Source organism: Balaenoptera physalus, assembly GCF_965194825.1.
Source record: "Balaenoptera physalus genome assembly, chromosome: 1".
In the NCBI taxonomy this organism is placed as follows: Eukaryota; Metazoa; Chordata; class Mammalia; order Artiodactyla; family Balaenopteridae; genus Balaenoptera; species Balaenoptera physalus.
The window spans coordinates 25,521,647-25,544,728 of record NC_138882.1 but is presented as its reverse complement, the minus strand read 5'-3'; the positions used below and the strand labels follow the sequence as shown (position 1 = coordinate 25,544,728).

The 23,082-nt window shown below is 35.9% G+C and overlaps 1 protein-coding gene across 20 annotated transcripts in view; it reads left to right on the top strand.

The window, feature by feature from the left end:
* Positions 1–23,082, top strand: part of CDC42BPA (CDC42 binding protein kinase alpha) — a 316,154-nt gene that overhangs the window by 158,105 nt on the left and 134,967 nt on the right. For all 20 annotated transcript variants that reach the window (XR_014265738.1, XM_082469813.1, XM_082469807.1 and 17 more), the window contains exons 7-10: positions 3,103–3,303; positions 5,049–5,297; positions 7,443–7,522; positions 10,256–10,422. Coding sequence is in view for 19 of the 20 variants with exons in the window: in XM_082469813.1 (XP_082325939.1) it covers positions 3,103–3,303; positions 5,049–5,297; positions 7,443–7,522; positions 10,256–10,422 (697 nt within the window). In the remaining variant the exon portion in view is untranslated. The remainder of the gene's footprint in view (positions 1–3,102; positions 3,304–5,048; positions 5,298–7,442; positions 7,523–10,255; positions 10,423–23,082) is intronic.

Here is a 23,082-nt window from a genome sequence, read left to right as displayed (position 1 = left end):
CTAGTCATCAGGGAAACGCACATCTAAACCATAATGAGATACTACCTCACACCTATTAGGATAGCTACTATAAAAAAAAATAAGTTTTGGCAAAGATGTGGGAAAATTGGAATCCTTGTGTACTGTTGATGGAGACGTAAAAAGCTGTAGCCACTGTGGAAAACAGAATGGCAATTCTTCAAAAAACTAAAAATAGAATTACCATATGATCCAGCAGTTCCGCTTCTGGGTACATGCTCCACAGAATTTAAAGCAGGGTCTCAAAGAGATATTTGTTCAACCATGTTCATTGCACGATTATTCACAAAAGTCAAGGGTTGTAAGCAACTCAGGTGTCCATCGTTGGATGAATGGATAACAAAAAATGTGGTATATACATACATTGGAATATTATTCAGCCTTAAAATTCTGATACATGCTACAACGTGGATAGACCTTCTTAAAAACATACCAAGTGGTATACACCAGACACAAAAGAACAAATATTGTACGATTTCACTTACATGAAGTACCTAGAGTAGTCAAGTTCATGGAAAGTATAGTGGTGGTTGCCAGGGCCTGTGAGGAGGAGGGAATAGGGGAATTATTGTTTAATAGATTTTCAGTTTTGCAAGATGAAAAGAGTTTTAGAGATGGTGGTAATGGTTGCACAACAATGTAAATGTACTTAATGCCACTGAACTGTACACTTAGAAATGGTTATACTGGTAAATTTTATATTATGGGTGTTTTACCACAATTAAAAATAATAATTAAAAAGTAAATAAAAATTAGAAAACCAAGGAACTTAGAACATTGTAATTCTAATTGCTCCCTCAGTAACATGTTGTTTTCTAGTATTTTAGTTCCATCTTATTTTTCAACCTTCAAGTAGTTGTTCCTTCCTCATCCTCCGTCTCCTTTTTCTGTTGCTCCTGCTCCTCCTCCTCATCTTACTCTTTGTTGTCCTATTTCTCCTTCTCTCTGTCATTATTTTATCCAATTAACAACCATTTAGATGTATGTTAAAGTTTACTAATATCTTTGTTCATAATTGCTTCTAGTGTCACATTCTTCCATCTGGGTTATATTTCTTGATTCTGAAGTATATCCTTTAGTACCTTTGTTCAACTGAAAGGGCTGCAAGTGGTAGTTCACTCAATCTTTGTATGAAAATATCTTTATTTAACCCTCATTCCCGTATTATAATTTAGGTAGGTAGGGAATATAATATTGACAGTTATTTTGTCTCATCACTTTGAAAATACAATTCCATTTTCTTCTGACTGCTGTGTTAGTATTAATAATTCAGCTGTCAGTCTAATTGTCATTCCTTGGTAGAAAAATCTCTCATTATCCTCTAATGTTTTTAAGATCTCTTGCCTTTGGTGCTCTGCATTTGTAAGTACAGTGTGTATAGTAGTGGATCCGATTTCATTTATTTTTTCATATCTTTTATTTCAATGACTGCTTTTTCCCATTTCTAGGACCTCTCTTTAATTTCTTTCATCTTTTTCTTATGTTTTTGATTTTTTAATATGCCTAATAATTTTAAGCATACTTATTTCATGAAGTGGAACTGATAATTGTTAGAGGTCTAATTGTTTGGATTTCTGACTTTTGCTTGTAATAGGATGTTTCCTCATTTTGTTATATTATTGGATTGTGAGCTCATCTTCAATGGCCTTTTATATGTGAGAATTATATGTGGCCAAGTTTGAGCATGTGTCCTCCAGGGTAGTTTTGAATTTGTTATGCCAGACTTTCTAGGGGCACCTAACCTGGTGCCAGTATTTTTGCCAGTTTCTTGGCTTGAGAACTTCTGAACCACAGAAACCCTGTGACTTAGAATTCCAAATGGTGGGACTATGTGATCTAAAGTTATGAATTTCTAAAGGAGGAAATTTTTTTCACATATCAGTCACAGTCAAGATAGACAAAATGTCTTAATCTTTCTCTGCTGAGTGGCAGGTTTTTATAATTCACCTTTTCCTTACAATATACCTTTTAGGGTAAAGGTTATATGGGGCAGCCTCTCACTGCAAACCTCCTATAAGTTCAAGGTCTTTCCTTTTGTCCTTATGTATATGTTAAAAGCCAAGTACCTAGAAAATGAAAACCAATATTTCTCCAACTGCACTCCTGCTTTAATGTTTATCGCCCTGGTTCTCAATCATTTCTTGATTACTGGGCCCCTGAGACTGTCTCTTTATTTAAAGGCTCATTTATGTATTTATAAAAATGATTGTTATATTTTATCTAGTACTTTTAAGAGTTTATAGTAGAAGAGTTTTCAAGTTACTTAATCTCAGTATTGCCAAGGAGGAAGTCTGTTCTAACGATTATTAAGAATGGTAATTTAGTCTAGAAAGCTCAGAGTATTAACCATTATTTTATCTTGAGAATGTTCATTTCTTGATATGTTCTCTTAAAACATATAAAGAACCAATTTTCTTTTACTTTGGAATACCTTACAAAACATGTGCCCAGGATCTTTTTTAGCTTTGTTTTCTAATTTACATCCAACTTGCCATAATTGTATGCCCAGCTCTTTTTCTCTGTTGGGACTTTATTTTTTGAAGGATATATTTTTTTCCCTTTTATAATTTTTTTAAATAGATAAGTAGTTTGTGAGACATTGTTAACATTTATTTCCTTAGGTTTTCATTAAGGTGTTTTAAAATAATATCCAGTCTGCTCATAGTATTAGCCAGACTTTTTTGTTTTTCCCCCTAATTAATTGTAAAATTTTCACAGTTCCATTTCTCATATGTAAGTGTTGGATGGATAATATCAATAATAAGAATGTTCTAAAATATATATTCAATTTGTGGTTAGTGGCTGTGGTGTTCAAATCATATTGTTACCCTAAATGTAGTCAATTAAGTAACAGCTATAATAAACATTCTATAGTGTTAAAAAATCTGGAGAACTTGTTGGTGTGGTGCTTATATAAATTTTAACTTATATGGGCAAGGAGACTAAATTCAGATAATGACAAAGTTGTAGTAGTTATGAAATAATGCTACTGTGTTTTTAAGTAAATGTAAACATTTCTAATTTAAAGTTATTATTTGTTTCTAATATATTATGGTAGATTACTAAAAATGTGAATTTCTTCAGGTACAGTCCTCAGTGGCTGTTGGAACTCCAGATTATATCTCTCCTGAAATCCTTCAAGCCATGGAAGATGGAAAAGGCAGATATGGACCTGAGTGTGACTGGTGGTCCTTGGGGGTCTGTATGTATGAAATGCTTTATGGAGAAACACCATTTTATGCAGAATCTCTGGTGGAAACATATGGAAAAATCATGAATCACAAAGTTAGTATATTTTACTAATTTTCAAATTAATGTGGTAAATAATACATATAATATTTAATAAAATTAAAATGTGATATTTAAAAAGAAAATGATTTTCCAAAACAATAAACAATCTAATTTCTATGCTAATAAGGGACATGACAAACAAGAGTAATCAAGATCCATAAATTATGCATAAAATTATTAGTTTTCACCTTCTCCTGTATTTCTTTAGAGGTGCTAATAAGTAGAAAATTAAATGTTCTCTTCAGTAGAATAACAAAGATCGTAAGCAGATAATTTATATCATTACTACTATAGTATAAGTATAATCATGACTAGAATGCATTTAAAATTCTCAATCTTAATAGTAATAAGTAAAATGCAAATTAAAATAAGAATGGCATCCTTTTCCTCCCCCTGTCAAATTGGCAAAGATGAAAAGAAAAATAGTACTTGTTACTGTAAATAATCCAGTGAGGTGGACATTGTTAGACATTGTTGATAGGAATGTGAATTGATATAATCTGTCTGTCAAGAAGTTTATAAGTATGCATCGACAGCCTTAAAAAAAAAATGGTTAAAACATTGGGTTGAGTAACTTCAGTTCTAGGAATCTACCCTAAGGAAAATATTCGTAGAACAAGGATATATGTACAAGGATACCTATCCTAGTATTATTTATGATCACCAAACATTGGAAACAGTCCAGATGCAGAGCAGGAAAGAATGAATAAACTTTAATCCATTTAGTACCAAGTGAAATAGATTGTACAAGAAGAGGAAGAGTCTGATTATCAATCTCAGAACATTGTGAGCAATTGCAAAAACCTAGAATATGAATAGGAATATCCCATAAAGGGAGTGACAGTCTGTTTTTTTAATTTGTTCTGGTGATACAATTATGATTAATTGCTACACATATATATAAATCAGTCTTACAGAGTCTATGCTTTTCTACCTGGCTGCAAAGATAATCTGCTAAATAGTTATGAAGAGTTGAAAGACAAGAAATAGCTACAAAGTTGTAAATAGCATGTAAAGCATTTCAGATAGAAATCATTGTACTATAACATGGTTGTTAAGAGCACAGATTCTGGAATCAGACAGTTTCAGTTCAAATCAGTTTATTACCATTTATTAGTTGTGTGACCTCAAGCAAATTGCTTGAACTGTTTCTTTGTTTCCTCTTCTATAAAATTAGAGTAATAGGAGTATCTACCTTATACAGTTGCTCTGAGGATTAAATGAGCTAAAGGAGTAACACACTTCCAGTAGTGTAAAGTACATATTACATTCTTTAAAAATGTTCCATACTATTAATCATTAGTATGTGACTTATATGAACATTATCAATCATATACACTATTGAAATATTGAGTCACATTCTACTACATTTAATGAATTCATTTTGACAGCATTTAAGGTGTTTAAGCATTTAACTTATTCTTTCTGTAGTGCATCTATGACTAAGTCACATATGAAATGAAAAGTTCTTTTAGGAAAATTATCCTTTTAAATTTACTCCTGCATCTCTTTTAGTATCAGTACTTTGTACCATATATTCTTATTATTTAAAAAAAAATTTTATTGGAGTATGCTTGCTTTACAATGTTGTGTTAGTTTCTGCTGTAGGACAATGTACCATATATATTTATTAGATATTTTTAAAAGAAAATATATTTTTAAGAAAGTAAATGCTAACATCAACCTACTTAGTAAATAGAGTAGTGATTTATATTTTGTTTCTGTTATTCTCTGTTTAGGAGAGGTTTCAGTTTCCAGCTCAAGTGGCTGATGTCTCTGAAAATGCTAAGGATCTTATTCGAAGGCTCATTTGTAGCAGAGAACATCGCCTTGGTCAAAATGGAATAGAAGACTTTAAGAAACACCCATTTTTCAGTGGAATTGATTGGGATAATATTCGAAACTGTGAAGCACCTTACATTCCAGAAGTTAGTAGCCCAACAGATACATCAAATTTTGATGTGGATGATGATTGTTTAAAGAATTCCGTGAGTATGACATTGTAAAGAAGTTCTGTCCTTCTGCTTTTTTTTTTTCTTTTTTTTGTAAATCTGGTTATCAAAGTAATTTTATAGACCACCTTACCAATTATCAAACAGTTATCGTGGCTTCCAGTATTTACTCTCTCTAAATCAAGAAATTAGGAGAGTTTACTGAGGTGAACATAGTTATTCATGACTAGGAGCTAAATTAAAGTTCAAAGATTTACTTCTTAGATTAGTTATGCCATTAGATTTCTTAAGAAGAGGACAAATTAGATGCTTTAAAAAGTGGACTTCATGATGGCAGAGTGAAGACATTGGCAAATCTCTCCTTAAAAACCACCATGAAACTGGGCAAAATTGTCAAAAACAACCATTTCAGGGCTTAATAAATCAACCCAAGGTAAATAAATTGAGAAGCATTTATTCATGAAATACTGTTGAACTTTGGTTAAAAACAGTCCTCCCAACTTTTCCCTCAGCTTAATTGGGACAGTAGAACTGCTGGCATGGAGCTGCTTGTAAAAACCAGCAGCTTTGCTGACAGTGGGAGCTGACTTGATTGTAGAGCTAAATACCTATGCCCAGTGGTGTTGCCACTAAAAATAGCAAACTTGGTAGGAAATGAATGGGGAGAGAACATCTATAGCCTTATTAGCCTAAAGTTATAGCTCTGTTTGCGGCAGGTGGCTGACCAGTGGATTAGCCAAATAGTCTTCCATTTTTACCAAAGCAGGCCAGCATAGTTTGTCAACCTCTGCTCTAAACCATTAGGTTATATTAAATTAAAATTTAGGGAAATAACAATTTTTTTTGTTTTTTGTCTTTTTAGCCTTCTTAATTTTTAAAAAATTTTTATTGGAGTACAGTTGATTTACAAGATTGTGTTAGTTTCTGCTATATAGCAAAGTGAATCAGTTATACTCATACATATATCCACTCTTTTTTAGATTCTTTTCCCATATAGGTCATTACAGAGTATTGAGAAGTGTTCCCTGTGCTATACAGCAGGTCCTTAGCCTTCTTATTTTGAACTTTCATTTTTATTCAGTTATTTTATTTCTTATGGGTTTAATTCTGCACTAAGAATTTACTTTTCACTGTTCAGTAAGTACCATATTCAAGACAGATGAGTACTTCTCTTATACTTTCCTTACTGAACCTCACAAGAAAGAATTAAATGGAGTTTCCTCATCAGTTTTTTTATTACAAGAATTACATTTACTGTTAACAGGAATTGTGAGTCATTCCAAATTAAATACACAGTAAAGTTGATTCTGACTATTTGCTATAGTTATGTTCAGTAAAGTTGCTGCAAATACTGTATTAGTGAATCCTGAACCATTGCTCCTAAGGGAAATACACAGTCAGGTTCCTGTGAACCTCTGGTCACAATGTTCTCATCAACCAATCAGTACAGTACGTCAGCCAAACAGTACCTTGTTTGATGTGTGTTTCTATTTAAAGACACCTTATTTAACATATATTGTCAATTCATTGATGTCAAACTCATGGCCAACAGCACTGTGACTCATGCTGGAATGAAGCGTGTCTAACACACACATTTTTTTTGTAAGGCACATTACAGCCTTCTTGTTGGGGCACAATAGATGGCATCTCAGCCCTACTCTTGGAGGCCATTTTAGATAGCAAAATCACCTGTAAAAACCACAAAAATGAGAAAAATGTGGCACAGGTAGACATTGAAAAAAACCACTTGTTTACAGTATGAGAGCTGAAACAAGAAGGCAGATGTCTCCTTGTTCAGCTCCAGCTGGGAACACGTGTGTAGGGCAACTCAAATTTTTCTTTGCTCTGCAAGTGTCTGCAAATGACTACAAAAGTATTTGTGAATATTAATTTTGGGCTACAAATAAATTTTAGCGACTAGGCAAATTTGCAGATATGGAATACGTGAATAGTGATTGTACTCTCAATATCCGTCAGACTTTAAATCTTTCTTTTCATTTTATTAGAATTCTATAAAAGCAATATTTATGGTCTAAATTTTTTATCACTAAATGTCTGTACCAAACTTAGCAGTGTTTCTAAATTGATCAGTCACCTATTTACTATTGACAGGTAATATTTATAGCGCAGCCTGCAGTTTATAGTTATTCATTTCTTACCAGATGTTTTTTCCTCCTTTAGGAAACGATGCCCCCGCCAACACATACTGCATTTTCTGGTCACCATCTGCCATTTGTTGGTTTTACATATACCAGTAGCTGGTAAGTTTGAAAGGTTAACATGATTTGGATGATTTAAATCAAATTTAAAATGAATTGAAGTTTTAAAAAGTATAATGCATAAGAGAGCCTTGTAAAAATTATTTTAGAAAAAGGGTGAAGCTACTGCTGGAAAAAGTTAGACATTACAAAGTGAATAGAACATATAAGAATCTTAACTCATTTTGGAGGACAAATAGCTCAGAATCTAACTTTTAGCAATGGGGCAGGAATTAGAAGAGTCCCATGATACTGAATAAATATTTTCTAGGTGTCAAGCATCAGAATTTTCAACCCATTGATCTTAACATTCTTTTCACTGACCCTCATTCCACTCATATCTTCTCTTTCCTCCTTACCTTTCCTTAAATATCATTGAGAATGACTATAGTCACTCCTTGGGTGCCCCCTCAATTCCTTGACCATCTGTCATTCTGTAACACTGGTTTTGCTAGTTAACATTCATTATTACAGTTCCGTTTTCTGCCTATACCTGTGCAGTTCAAAGTGTCTAGAGAAAAATATCTGTCCATTCTTACTGGTCTCACTTTGAGTTCATGATTACCAACCTCAGGGGCCACTTACTGCTGCCTGGCAAATATACTGTGTTACCCTAGTGTATTCACTCTTCCACTCTCCTAGGTAACTATTTCATACTTTATACTTTTCCAATAAAACCCCTGTCATACTTAGTCTCACCTGATGATCTCGCTTCCTCTTTCACAGAGAGGTTGAAGCGATCAACAGACAACTTCCCCAAGTTCCCATCACCACATTTACCACCTTCATACCGCTGGACCCATATAGTCTTCTTTTTATGGATGACGGTGTGATCTCCCTAGCTAAGCCGCATCCCTTCTGTCCCCTTTTACCTACTCTAGTGCATTGCTGTTACATCATAAATTTTTCCCTTTCTGTGTCATTTGCATAACAGATCATTTCCATCGGCTCACAAACATGCAGTTTTTTCTCCCATCTTAAAGCAAAATATAAAAACTGTTAATCTAACTTTCTTTACCTGCTACCAACCATTTTTCTGCTCTTCATTGTAGGAAAGTTACTTCAAATTCTTGTCTGTACTTTGTCCATTTTTCTCATACTCTTCTTTCTTGGCACCACTCCAGTCAGTTTTGTGCTCCCATCACTTCATGCAAACTGCTTTTATCCATGTCACCACTGACCTCCATGTTGCTAAATTTAGCAATCATTTCTCGGTCCTAGTCTGACTTATTTGCCTAGTCTCATCTCATTTGTCCCAGCTCCTTCCCATTAAAACACTTTCTCCTTTTAGCTTCCAGAGCACTTGCCTCGTTTCTCCTTACCTTTTTGGCCACCCCTTCTCATTCTCCACATTCTTCCTTATCTCCCTGTGTCCTATTGCTTCATCTTTGGATCTTTTTTTGTTTATACTCTGGTGCTCTGGTATTATTTGCTGATGACTCCTAAATGTGTATTTTCAGCTGAGGCCTCTCTCCTCACTTCTACTTAAAATCTCTCTTAATCACCTATTTCAGGTGTTCGTAACATAATTTCTTATATTTCTCTGAACCTATCTGAGTGATCCTGCTAAAAGATAAGTCAAGAGTATGTCACTCCCCTGTTCAGGACCAGTTCTCACTGCCCCCAGCTCCAGTGGCTTCATATCTTAACTCCAGAGTTCTTATAGGGCCCTACAAGACTGGCTCACTTTATCTTTCTGATTCTATTTCCTACTACTCTTCCCCTTGCTCACTTCACAGCCACACAGGTCTCCTTTCTGGCCCGTGAACATGCCAGACATACTCTTGTCTCAGGGCTTTTGCACTTCTTTTTTAAATTTATTTTATTGAAGTATAGTTGATAGGGCTTTCGTACTTGTATTTCATCTGCCGGGAATGCTCTTTCCTCTCATATTTCCTTGGCAGGTCCACCTTATTCCTTCTGGACTTATTCAGAGTTACTTTCTGAGTGATGACTTTCCTGACCACTTTATCTACATTTTTTATTTACTCCGCTTTAATACTTCATTTCCCCCTTACCTGCTTTATGTTTTCTCCTTAGCATATAACACTGTCTAATGTATTTAATATTTTACTTGTTTATTTTTGTCTCTGCCACTGGAATATAAAACTTGCTCCATGGGCAAGTGTTGTGCATTTTGCTCACTGCTGAATATCCAGCACTTCAAATGTTTTTAATGAAATTGTATTGAATTAAAGAAAGCATTTCACTTAAAAGTTTTTTTAATTGACGTATATAGTTTATGTACAATATAATATAAGTTACAGGTGTACAATATAGTGATTCACAATTTTTAAAGGTTATACTCCATTTATCGCTATTATAAGATATTGGCTATATTCTTTGTGTTGAACAGTATATCCTTGTAGCTTATGAAGGCATTTCACTTTTGAATTCCAAAGAGGACCCTGGTTGGTGCTTTTGACTACTGTTTCACTTAGGTGGTCACATTGTTTAAAGCTACCAATAACCCTTCAGCAAACTTCATTTTATAATTTGTGGTTATTAAAATAAATTCAAGACAATTTGGGCTATTTAAGTTTTCATTTTCAAAAATGCTTCTAAAAGGTTGTTTATGGTGATTTTGCAAAAAAATGTGTTTTGTAATCACTCCAGATGGCTAGCTATAACTAGATGTTCAAATGATGTTTTAAATGAACAATTTCAAAAGGTTATCTTTTTCTCTTTAAACTTATTGTTTCAGTGTAAACCCACGTTTTTTCCCCTTTTTTTCAGTGCTCTGTCTGATCGGAGCTGTTTAAGGGTTACAGCTGGTCCCGCTCCACTGGATCTCGATGTTAATGTTCAGAGGACTCTAGATAACAACTTAGCAACCGAAGCTTATGAAAGAAGAATTAAACGCCTTGAACAGGAAAAACTTGAACTTAGTAGAAAGCTTCAAGGTAAATATATTTTAAAGATAATATTTTCCCTTTTTGTATTGGACTCACAGTGTAGGTACTATTTATTATAAGTGGTTGTTTTATCTTGAAAAGAAATTTTTTATTAAATGGAAAAAAGCAAGTTGTAGAAACTTATACAGAAAACAGTATAATGCCATTTATGTAAACTCATACAATTAACAGTAAACAGCAAAATAGCATTTGTTTCCCACAGGTATATATGTATGTATATAAAAATGTGGGAATAAATACCTCTGGGAGAGGAAAATAGAACTACTAAGAAAAATGGAACCCTTCTTATCCTACTGCACTTTATATGATTCCCTGCCATATTTTCTCAATTCTCACCTGTATTATTGCAATAGCTTCCTAACTGATTTCCCTGCCTTACCTCGTCCCACCCCCCACCCCTTCCCACTTTCCTGTTTTATTTTCTCCAAAAAATGTTATATACAATGTATTTTACTTATATACAATGGTTGCAATCATGTTTATACATTATATACAACATATACATTCCTTTAGTGAATGAAGGAATGTGTCTATAATCACGAAACTTGTAACTCTTTTTTTTTAAATTAATTAATTAATTAATTATTTTGGCTGCGTTGGTTCTTCGTTGCTGCACGCAGGCTTTCTCTAGTTGCGGCAAGCGGGGGCTACTCTTCGTTGCAGTGTGTGGGCTTCTCATTGCAGTGGCTTCTCTTGTTGCGGAGCACGGGCTCTAGGTGTGTGGGCTTCAGTAGCTGTGGCACGTGGGCTCAGTAGTGGTGGCTTGTGGGCTCTAGAGCGCAGGCTCAGTAGTTGTGGCTCACAGGCTTAGTTGTTCCGTGGCATGTGAGATCATCCCGGACCAGGGCTCTAACCCGTGTCCCCTGCATTGGCAGGTGGATTCTTAACCACTGGCCACCAGGGAAGCCCTGTATAATCCTTTCAATGTGTTCTTTAATTTGGTTTGCTAATACTTTGCTGAAAATTTTTACATCTATATTCATCAGGGATATTGGTTAATGCTGACCCTTGAACAACACAGGGGTTAGAGGCACAAGCCCCGTGCAGTCAAAAATCTGCATATAACTTTACAGTCATTCCTCTGAAACCATGGTTTTGCATCTGCTGACTCAACCACTGGGGATCATGTAGTATTGTAATACACATTTACTGAAAAAAATTCGTGTATAAATGGACTTGTGCAGTTCAAAAACGTGTTGTTCAAGGGTCAACTTGAACAACAAGTTGTTTTCTTGTAGTCAAGTAGTTTTCTTGTGGTCTCCTTATCTGGTTTTGGTATCAAGGTAATGGTGGCCTCATAGAATGAGTTTAGAAGTGTTCCCTTCTCCTCAATATTTTGGAAAAGTTCGAGGAGGATTGGTGTTAATTATTCTTTAAATGATTGGTAGAATTTACCAGTGAAGCCATCTGGTCCTGGGGTTTTCTTTGTTGGGAGGTTTCTGATTATTGACTCAATCTCTTTACTCATTATTGGTCTGTTCAGATTTTCTAATTCCTCCTGATTCAATCTTGATAGGTTGTGTTCCTAGAAATGTGTTAGTTTCTTCTAGGTTATGTAATTTCTTGGCATACGGTTGTCCATAGTAGTCTCTTATGAGCATCTATATTTCTACAGCATCACTTGTAATGTCTCCCCTTTCATTTCTAATTTTATTTATTTGAGTCTTCTCTCTTTGTTTCTTAGTCTAGATATTTTGTCACTTTTGTTTGTCTTTTCAAAAAAACAGCTTAGTTTTGTTGATCCTTTCTGTAGTTTTTCTTGTCTCTATTTCATTCATTTCTGCCCTGAACTTTGTTATTTCCTTCCTTCTGCTAACTTTGGGCTTAATTTGTTCTTCTTTTTTTAGTTCCTTGAAGTGTAAGGTTAGGTTATTTGAGATATTTCTAATTTCTTAATATATGCATTTATTGCTGTAAACTTTCCTCTCAGAACTGCTTTTGTTGCATCCCACAAATTTGATATGTCATATTTCCATCTTAATTTGAGATAACTTTTTCTCTTTTGATTTCTTCTTTCACCCATTGGTTGTTCAGAAGTATGTTGTTTAACTTCCACATATTTGTAGATCTTCTCACTTTCCTCTCTTTACCGATTTCTACTTTCATACCATTGTGGCCAGAAAAGGTAGTTAGTATGATTTCAGTATTATGTTTGTAAAGATATGTTTTGTGTCCTGTCATATGATCTATCCTGGGGAATGTTCTGTGTGCACTTGAGCAGAATGTGTATTCTGCTGCTGCTGGAAGGAATGTTCTGTATATGTCTGCTAAATCTGTTTGTTCTAAAGATGGTTCAATTCCAATACTTCCTTATTGATTTTCTGGCTGTACAGTTTATCCATTGCTGTTAGTGGCATATTGATGTCCCCTACTATTATTCTGTTGTTGTCTATCTCTCTCTTAGGGTTTCCTAGTATTTGCTTAATATATTTCGGTGCTCGGTTGTTTGGAGCATATATATTAACAATTGTTATATCTTCTTGATTTATTGACCCCTTTATCATTATATATAATGACCTTCTTTGTCTCTTGTTACTGTTTTTGGCTTGAGTATATTTTGTCTGATATAAGTATAGCCACGCCCACTTTGTTTTGTTTCTGCTTGGAATATCATCTTCCATCCCTTCACTTTGAGCTTACCTGTCTTTAGAGCTGAAATGAGTCTCCTGTAGGCAGCATATAGTTGGAACTTGATTTGTTTTTTTTCATCCACTCTGTGCCTTTTGATTGGTGAATTCAATCCATTTACATTTAGGGTGGTTATTTGTATGTAAGGACTTACTATTGCCATTGGTCTTTTGCCTTCTGGTTATTTTGTATCTCCATTGGTTTTTTTTTTTTTTTTCCTTCTTTTTGTTGTCTACCTTTGTAAGTTGATGATTTTCCATGGTGATTTGCTCATTGTCCCCTTGTTTATGTCTCATGTCTCTCCTTTAGATTTTTGCTTTGTCTTTACCATGAGGTTTACATAAAATATCTAATTGATAAAATAGTCCTTTTTCTGCCTATAGCAACTTATCTTCATTCACCTATAAAGGTTTCATCCTTTTACATCTCCTTTTAGATTTTTGATGTCACAGATGATCACTTTTTATGCTGTGAATTTGCTACCAAATTGTAGTACAGTCATTTTTAATGCTCTTTTTCTTTAACATTTATGCTATAATTGTTTAACACACTATTGTAAAATACAGTTACAATTTTCTAACTCTGACTGTCTATTTATCACCTTAATCAGAGTTTTGTGTACTTTCAACTTTTTGTTTCAGCTTGAAGAGCTCCTTTCAGCATTTCTTGTGAGACAGGTCTAGTGGTGGTGAACTCCCTCAGCTTTTATTTATCTGGAAAAGCCTTTATTTCTCCTTCATATCTGAAGAATAACTTTGCCAGATAGAGTATTCTTGGCTGGCAACTTTTATCTTTCAATACTTTGAGTATGTTATTCCACTCTCTCCTGGCCTATAGTGTTTCTGCTGAGAAATCTGCTTATCGCCTAATGGGGATTCCTTTGTAGGATACTTTCTTTTCTTCCCTGGTTGCCTTTAAAATTCTTTCTTTAGCATTGACTTTTTTTTTAATTGGAGTATAGTTGCTTTACAATGTTGTGTTAGTTTCCGCTGTACTTGTGACAGTTTCATTATAATGTGTGCTGGAAAAGGTTTTTTTTGCATTGAGATAGCAAGGTGTTCTATTAGCTTCAAAGATGTGTATGTCCGTTTTTTTCCCCAGGTTTGGGAAGTTCTCAGCTATTATTTCATTAAATAAACTCTCTGTCCCTTTCTCCCTCTCTTCTCCTTCTGGTATACCCATTATTCTTATTTTGGCTTTTTAAATGGAGTCTGATAGCTCTTGTAGGGTTTCTTCACTTAAAAAAAAAAAAAAGAAAACTTAGTTCTCTCTCCTCTTCCACCTGAATCATTTCTAAATTCCTTTCCTCCATATGGCTTGTTCTTTCTTCCATCTGATCTGTTCTATTTCCAGTGCTTTCTAATGCACTATTCATATCACTTATTGAATTCTTCAGCTTCAGAATTTTTGTTTTGTTCTTTTTTTATGATTTCAATCTCTTTGGTAAAGTGCTCTTTCTGTTCATTAATTTTATTCCTGAGTTCATTGAGTTGCCTTTCTGAGTTTTCTTGTAGCTTGTTGAATTTCTTCATAACAACTATCTTGAATTCTTTATCAATCTTTATCAGTTAGATTGCAGTATTCTGTGTCTTTGAGTTGGTTGCCTAGAGAATTGTCATTTTTGGGGGATACTGTGTTACCATGATTTTTCATAGTGTTTCATGAACTGTGCCTCTGCCATCACATTTGAAGTAGCAAACACCTTTCTTTTTAGGTAAGGCTTTACTTTGACTCTAAGTTCAGCAGCTTGGCAATCAGACGCCTTTCTTTTGTTTTCCAGAAGGTGGCGCTATAGCGCAAATTTTGGGTTTCTCTTACCAGAGATGACCCTCCACTAAAGTTTGGAGTGTGTGCATGGTAAAAGCGGTTGACACAGTCTAGGAGGTGTATGCTTAGTACCTGGGGCTTTTTAGTGGAGGAGTCCAGAAATCTGTGGACAGACAGCAGGAAATGCATTCCTTCATTTCTCTTTGTCTGCCTTCTTTCCTTCCTACCCTTGCCCCACCCACCCTCAGAAATCCAGGTATTGCTGAAAAGCAACAGGGTCCCTCCAGCTGCAGCCCTCACAGCCTTCACAGCCCAGCACTTTCACTCATCGCTTTCACTTTCTACCTCCTCTGCTAGAGAGGTCACTGTTGCCGGTACCTTGGATCTGCAGCCTCCGCTGAGGTCCAGTCTACCCACTTTTGGATACACATATGGATGTATCTCTGGTGTCCTGCTGTGCTGTGCAGAAGCAATTTTGTTCAGTTATGGATGTCCAATTAGTTGTAAATCGAAGGGAGAGGAAAAAGGAATGACCCACAGGGGCATGATACTGATGTCACTCAGTTTTGATTTTTAAATGGTGATACGCATGCGGTAAAGTGTGCAAGTACTCTACTTTAAATTGTAAGCCCCGTAAATGTTTATATTAGTGTACTTTTATGTAACCTGCACCCCAATCAGTATATAGAACATTTCTAGCATAGGGTAAGGTTCCATCATGCTCCTTCCCAGTTTGTAGCTTACAACTCTGAAGTAAACACTATCCTAAATTTTTTCAGCATTAATTAATTTTACCTTTGAACTTCATATAAATGGTTTCATACAGTATGTTCTCATTTGTATCTTTTTTTAATAACATGGTTTTCCATGTGTAAATATCAATAGTTCCTTTTTTTTTAATTTTATTTTTTTTAATTTATTATTTATTTATTATTTTTATTTTTGGCTGTGTTGGGTCTTCGTTTCTGTGTGAGGGCTTTCTCCAGTTGCAGCAAGTGGGGGCCACTCTTCATCGCAGCGCGCGGGCCTCTCACTATTGCAGCCTCTCTTGTTGCGGAGCACAGGCTCCAGACGCTCAGGCTCAGTAGTTGTGGCTCACGGGCCCAGTTGCTCCACGGCATGTGGGATCCTCCCAGACCAGGGCTTGAACCCGTGTCCCCTGCATTGGCAGGCAGATTCTCAACCACTGTGCCACCAGGGAAGCCCCCTAGTTCCTTTTTTTTTAAACTGCTGTTTAGTGTTACATTGTATACAAATACTAAAAAAATTTATCCAATGTCTGAATTTGTTCTGACTTTTATTTAAAAAGATACAACAGATTGGGTGACTTATAAACAACAGAAATTTATTTCTCCCAGTTCTGGAAGCTGGAAGTCCAAGATCAAAGTGCCAACATGGTCAAGTGAGGATTCATAGCCAGCGCCTTCTTGCTGTGTCCTCACCTGGTGGAAAGGGCTAGGGATCCCTGTGGGTTTTCTTTTATAAGGCATTAATCCCATTCATGAGGGCTCCGCCCTTATAACTGTAACTTAAACACCTCCCAAGGCCTCGCCTCCTAATAACATCATCTTTGGGGTCAGAATTTCAACATATGAATTTGGTGGGGGACACAGGTATTCAGACCGTATCATCTAAGCTGTTGCTGTTGAACATTTATTTCCAGATATAGACTATTGTAAACATAGCTTCTGTGAATATTGTTATATATTTCTCTTGATGGTCATATCTACTTATTTCTCTTGGATATCTACCTAGGAGTAGGATTTATGGGTCATGGGATAGCGTATTTTCAGCTTTAGAAAATATTGCCAAAGAGTTTTCAGAAGTGATTGCATCAATAGTTTCATTAATAATGTATGAGTTTCACTTGCTATATATTCCCATCAGAACTTGATATTGTCAGCTTTTTAAATTTTAGCCATTCTGGTATTTGTATAGTGGAGTTTTGCTATGATTTTAAATTTATATTTCTCTAATAAGTAATATTTACTGTTCATTTGGATATTCAGTCTTGTGTAGATTCTTGCCCTTTTTTCTCATTAGGTCTTCACATGTCTTTTAAATAATTTTTATTTTTCCACTTCACAAACAATATAAGACCCTTATAACAGCCCTTTAGGTTGTTGTTGTTTTATAGTTTACCTCTATCTGTGTTGTAAACCTTTCAATACACTTATTTTATTCTTGCTTTAAATATTTATTACTCATTAATTTTTAAAATATCTTTTTATTTACCCACATATTTACTCTTTTTGTGTTCTTTATTTCTTTCTAGTGATCCATGTATCCATCCAGAATCATTTTTCTTTAGTCTGCAAAACTTCCTTTAGTGTTTCTTATGATTGTGTGTATTATAACTAAATCTCTCCGTTTTTGTTTGCCTGAGATGTCTTTATTTTGCCTTCATTTTTGAAGAATATTTGCTGGGTTAGAATTCTAGCTTGGCAGTTTTTTCTTTCAATGCCCTATAGATATTATTTCATTGTTTTCTGACTTCCATCATATTTGAGAAGCCAGCCAGCTATTAATCTTGGTCTCTTGAATGTATCTTTTCTTCCTCCCCTCTGGTTGCTTTTAAGTATTTCTCCTTAACTTCACTTTCAAACAGTTTGGCTATGATCTACCTGGGTGTAGTTTTCTTTGTATTAATGTAAAATCCTGTTGGGGATTTACTGAGCTTCTGAAATCTTGATTGATATCTTTCATCAATTTTGGAAAGTTCTAAGCATAATCTCTGTAGATATTTCTTTTGCCCCATTCACTATCTCTTCTTCTTCTGGGACTCCAATTACATATGTCTTAGACTGTGTCCCACATTCATTTTATGTTCAGTCCTGCTTCTTCCATTCTTAGGTTTTTTTGTGCTTAATTTGGATATTCTCTCCTCACTTGCCTTCAGGTTCATTTGTCTTGTCGTCTGCTGCATCTGTTCTGATGTTAAGCCCATTCAATGAGTCTTAATTTCAAATATTGTCTCTTTTAGTTCAGGAATAATCATTTGATTCATTCTTATAGTTTTCAGTTCTGCATTGAAATTTCCCACTGTTTTGTCTTTTTTCCCCTATGTTTTCTTTAACATATTGATAATATTTATTTTAAAGTCTTGTCGGCTAATTATAACACCTGAACCATCTGCGTGTGTCTCTATTTCTGTTTTTTCTTCTGATTATTGATCACACCTTCCTGCTTTTCTAAATGTCTCAATTTTTGTTGTATGACAAATATCATGAATAAAAATAACATAGAGAATGATGTTATTATGTTATTTTCACTTCAGAGAGGGTTTTCCCTTTTTTTTTGTCCAATCAGGAATTGAACTAGGACAAGGCTGGGTTGCAGTTTTAATTAGATTCAGCCTACTTCTGGTTTCAAGTGTCATGAAGGAAAACTAGCTGGAACCTGGTTTGGACTTACTCTATTAACTGTGAGAGATTTATTCTGACCTTCAGACTCTTACCCCATGCCACTTTCAAATTTGGCAAATGTTTAGATGGGCCATGTGTTTGAAATAGGCTCTTTTCCTCAAGCAAGACTTTGTCTCTGAAATACTCCAATACTGTAGGAGATTTTGGTCTGACTTTTAGAAGCTCCTTAACTTCCCATGCAGTCTCCAGATACAGCAAATATACCATGAGGAAAATACCACCGCATATTTAGGGATCCTGAAGTTTCCCAATTGTTGCACCAGCCCACCCATTCTCCAGAATTTGTCATTTTTTTTCCAGCGTACTATCCCTCAATTCATGTGCTCACAGAATTGGATAAGATTCTGAGGTAAGAGGCAGCTGTCATGGTCTTTGCATCTCACAATGGCTCATCCCTCTCTGGTTTATTTTACTTAGTTCTCTTTGCTTTCCCAGATACATGGATGTTTGTAAAAATAAGTTTTTTTCAAATTATATAGTGTATTTTTACTTTTTGCAACAGGGATGATAGAGCAATGACCTGTTACTTCTTACTTCATCCTATTCTGAATGAGAAGTTCCTATGTCCCATGTTTTTTTGATGTTTTAAATTCTTTCATCTGTTCTTAGAGAGTGTCATTACATACAGTTGGTGTCATTTGCCCAAAACAAACCCAGAAAATATTAGATCGTTGCCTTTTGGTACTAACACCTGTTTCATTTCATACAATGGCATAGGTTAACATTTAAGCTGATTCATCTATTTGTTAACTACTTGTTGAGCGCCAGTTAGGCAGGAATTGTTCTGCACATGACTGGGGATATAATAATGAACAGAAAAAGAAAAAAATACCTGCCCACTCAATGGTCACATTCCACTTTGAGGAAACAGATGATAAATCAAGTACAAAGCAGGGTCATCAGCTGAGAATAAGGAAGGTAGAGAATGTATTAGCTTTTGGGAATTTTTTAGGTTTTTTTTCCTATTAGATTTTTGACAAGAAAAAGAGAAGATGTGAAATGGTAAGTTTAGAGAAGAGAGAAGAGTGAATGAACTAGGGAAATATTTTAGGATTGCCAGTGTTGATTGAAAAAAAAATGCACAATGTGTGAGTTGTGAGTCAAGTTTTACTTGGGGTAAAATGAGGACTATAGCCCGGGAGACAGCATTTCAGATAGCTCTGAGAATCTGCTCCGAAGAGGTAGGGGGGAAGGTATTATATATGATTTTAGTGAAGAGGGGTACGTGCAGTGAAGCACACATTTTGTTTATTTATTTATTTATTTATTTTTTGGGCTGTGTTGGGTCTTCGTTTCTGTGCGAGGGCTTCCTCTAGCTGCGGCAAGCGGGGGCCACTCTTCATCGCGGTGCGCAGGCCTCTCACTATCATGGCCTCTCTTGTTGCGGAGCACAGGCTCCAGACGCGCAGGCTCAGCAGTTGTGGCTCACGGGCCTAGTTGCTCCGCGGCATGTGGGATCTTCCCAGACGAGGGCTCGAACCCGTGTCCCCTGCATTAGCAGGCAGATTCTCAACCACTGCGCCACCAGGGAAGCCCAAAGCACACATTTTGGCAGAGGGTTGCTGCTAGTGACAAGGAGCAGATGCGATGGTTAATGATTTTAGTGCTTTTCTAGATGTGAGAAGATGCAAGAATTGGGCTCATAAAATTTTGTCCTGAAAATATCTGTCCTGAAAATTATCTGAAGACCTGCTCTGCCAGTTTTTCCCAGAGCACAGAGTGCCTCATTCTTGATCTCCACCCTGATCTCCTTTCAGGGGGTGTTGAAGGTCAGCGGCTGCTAGAGGCAGATGGCAAGTGCCAGTTTTTAGTTGGCATCAGGCATCGCCAAACTATTTAGACATGAATTTTGAATGGTTGGGCTTTCTTCTGTCACTTTCAGCTATTAAGGTGAAAGCACAGAGTAGAAGGAGAGTAGGATTTAGGTAAGACTGGGGCCTTCTAGGCTAAGTACAGTGGAGGAGAGAAGAGCAAAGAAATCCAAGGTGTGTATGCAAAGCAGTAGTAGTGATGGACCAAGGAATCTAACCTGGATAAATAAGGAAGAAAAGAGAAAAGGAAATAGTGTTAGGAACAGTGGATTGGCACTCTTGGTGGGAATGAAAAATTACTGAAGTGGTCCCTAGAGTAAGTTAAACTGTAAATATAAGAGATAGAGAGTATTTACTTGAAATCAAGATGTTGGAGGCTACATAGTTATTAATAATGACAGCATGTACAGTAGCATTTCTCAGTAGGTGAACTGCAAGCATTTGGGACAGGGTAATTCTTTGATGTGAGAGACTGTTTCACATTCTGTAAGATTCTGAGCTTACTTGGTCCCCAGACAGTAAAAGTCTGTAGCAATCTCCTAGGAGCCCACCCCAACCTCCATTCCCCACCTCCCCACCCCCGCACACATACACATTTCTAAGGTCAGAGCCACAGGTTAGGGCATGACCAATAGATTTGGTGGTTGTGCTGGCGAGACGTCTACCAGCTAGGTTGTTTTAGGCGGCAAGTAATCAAATTCTTAAATAATACAGATTTCTTATCTCACTTAAGAAATCAGAAGTACACAGTTTCCGTGCTCTTACCAGGTAGCTTCTCTGTGATTTTCTTGGCTTTTCCCTCATGATTCCACATTACTGTCAAAGTTCCAGACTTCATGACTTCACACATCCAAAGACCAAAAAAAAAAAAAAAAAGTTTCATTTCCTTTCATACATGTCTCACTTAATGGGAGCTCTCAAGGTGACATTCATTCTAACTGGGTCACGTACCTAATTCTTAACCAGTCCTGGCAATGTAGAATGAGATCGGCATGACCGATGGAAGCCATCTTCCTTTTGGCTGAGCCTACCTTGCCTAACCACACTGTAGCCTGATACCTGAATTTGGTGCACAAGCAGGAAGAGAGGGGTAGCTGCTGGGTAAACAGCCTCAACAGGGTCTGCATAGGAGGTTTGTGTGCCTGTGAAGCCAGCTGGATAGATCGTCTCTTTTGTTGTTAAAGTCACTAAGAATAATAATAAAAAGAGTTGTAATGGAAGGAAGGGCAGTGGATAACTGTAATAAACAGGTAATGGGTTATAAGGTAGGTCCTTGTTGGTTATCCATTTTAAATATAGCAGTGGGTACATATCCGTCCCAAACTGTATTACACGGGGAACTCTGCCTCATATTCTGTAAAAATCTAACTGGGAAAAGAATTTGAAAAAGAATAGATACATGTATATGTATAACTGAATCACTTTGTTGTACACCTGAAACTAACACAACGTTGTTAACGAACTATACTCCAATATAAAATTAAAAATTAAAAAAAAAAACCAAGTAATGGGCATTTTAGCAGACCTGAGATTTATAGGGAGGACAGAGGTGACAAAGAGGAGCAAGGATACCTATCCCACCTTCATACCCTGCAGTGTGTGGGGTGTAGAAGGAAAAAAGCTACTAATGTCCAGTGGATATTTTTATTCTCCCCATTTTCTACTCCCAACTTAGATGTCTTTAAAAAAAAGAAGGATATTCTTTTAAAAATAATAAATACAGAAAGTACCAGTTTTCAACATGTTTTGAACCCAAAGAAAAAGAAAATGTGTAAGAAATACTTTTTGGATGTAGAAGATCATGATTGAATGCACAATATGGTATATCTTACATCTTTAATTCAAATTAACAAATATTTATTGACCACCATGCATATGAATATCATGATACTGTTCTCTGTACAGATGATGAAGGTAAGTTAGAAAATCTCCATCCTCTGAAGGTCACAGTCCCTTGGAGTTTTAAATATATATATAAATAATATAAATATAAGTTATGTAAAGCAATATATAAATAATATTAGTAATCTAAAGCAGTCAGTAATGATTTGTACTAACAACAAATTATGTTGAGGTAGAGATTTACTATTTGGGGTCCCTCTATAAGCTAGCAGAGTAACTGTTTTAGGACCATTTCTTTTTTTTCCACATCTTTTAATGGTATCTGGGAATGAGCTTCACTAGATTTAATGTTTCTTTAGTACCTTGCATCTTCTAATTAGAACCACAAGTTAAATGAATAATCCCTATTTTAACTAAGTTGATGAGCCAAGTCATCAATAGGTGGGCCTCAATGTTCATATATAAAATTTGGAAGGCCAGCACTTATACATATTCTATATTAACATCTCTAAACCTCTCTTCATACACCAGACTTTTTCATACATCATCTGACATACGTTTTTGGGTTATCACATGATGGCATTTTTTAAAAAATTTTATTATTATTAATTAATTAATTTATTTATTTATTATTTTTGGCTGTGTTGGGTCTTCGTTTCTGTGCGAGGGCTTTCTCTAGTTGCGGCAAGTGGGGGCCACTCTTCATCACGGTGCGTGGGCCTCTCTCTGTCACGGCCTCTCTTGTTGCAGAGCACAGGCTCCAGACGCGCAGGCTCAGTAGTTGTGGCTCACGGGCCTAGTTGCTCCGTGGCATGTGGGATCTTCTCAGACCAGGGCTCGAACCCCTGTCCCCTGCATTGGCAGGCAGATTCTCAACCACTGCGCCACCAGGGAAGCCCACATGATGGCATTTTATGCTAGGATGGAATGGGGCTGAATAGCTGACTCACTGGCAGAATGTACCAGCAGTATTTAAAACTGAAAACCTCACATATTAGAAGGTAGACTGTTTCATACATATAATTTTAACAACATGCAGTGGAGTTTTGTGGTTTAATTTTAATGTGTTTACATGCTTTTTGTCAGTAGGTATATGCTTCGATCAGTACGATTAAATAAGGATTTCTCTAGAAAGAAATATATTGCTCTTAGTTTTTAAAATTTAGAGTATGAGC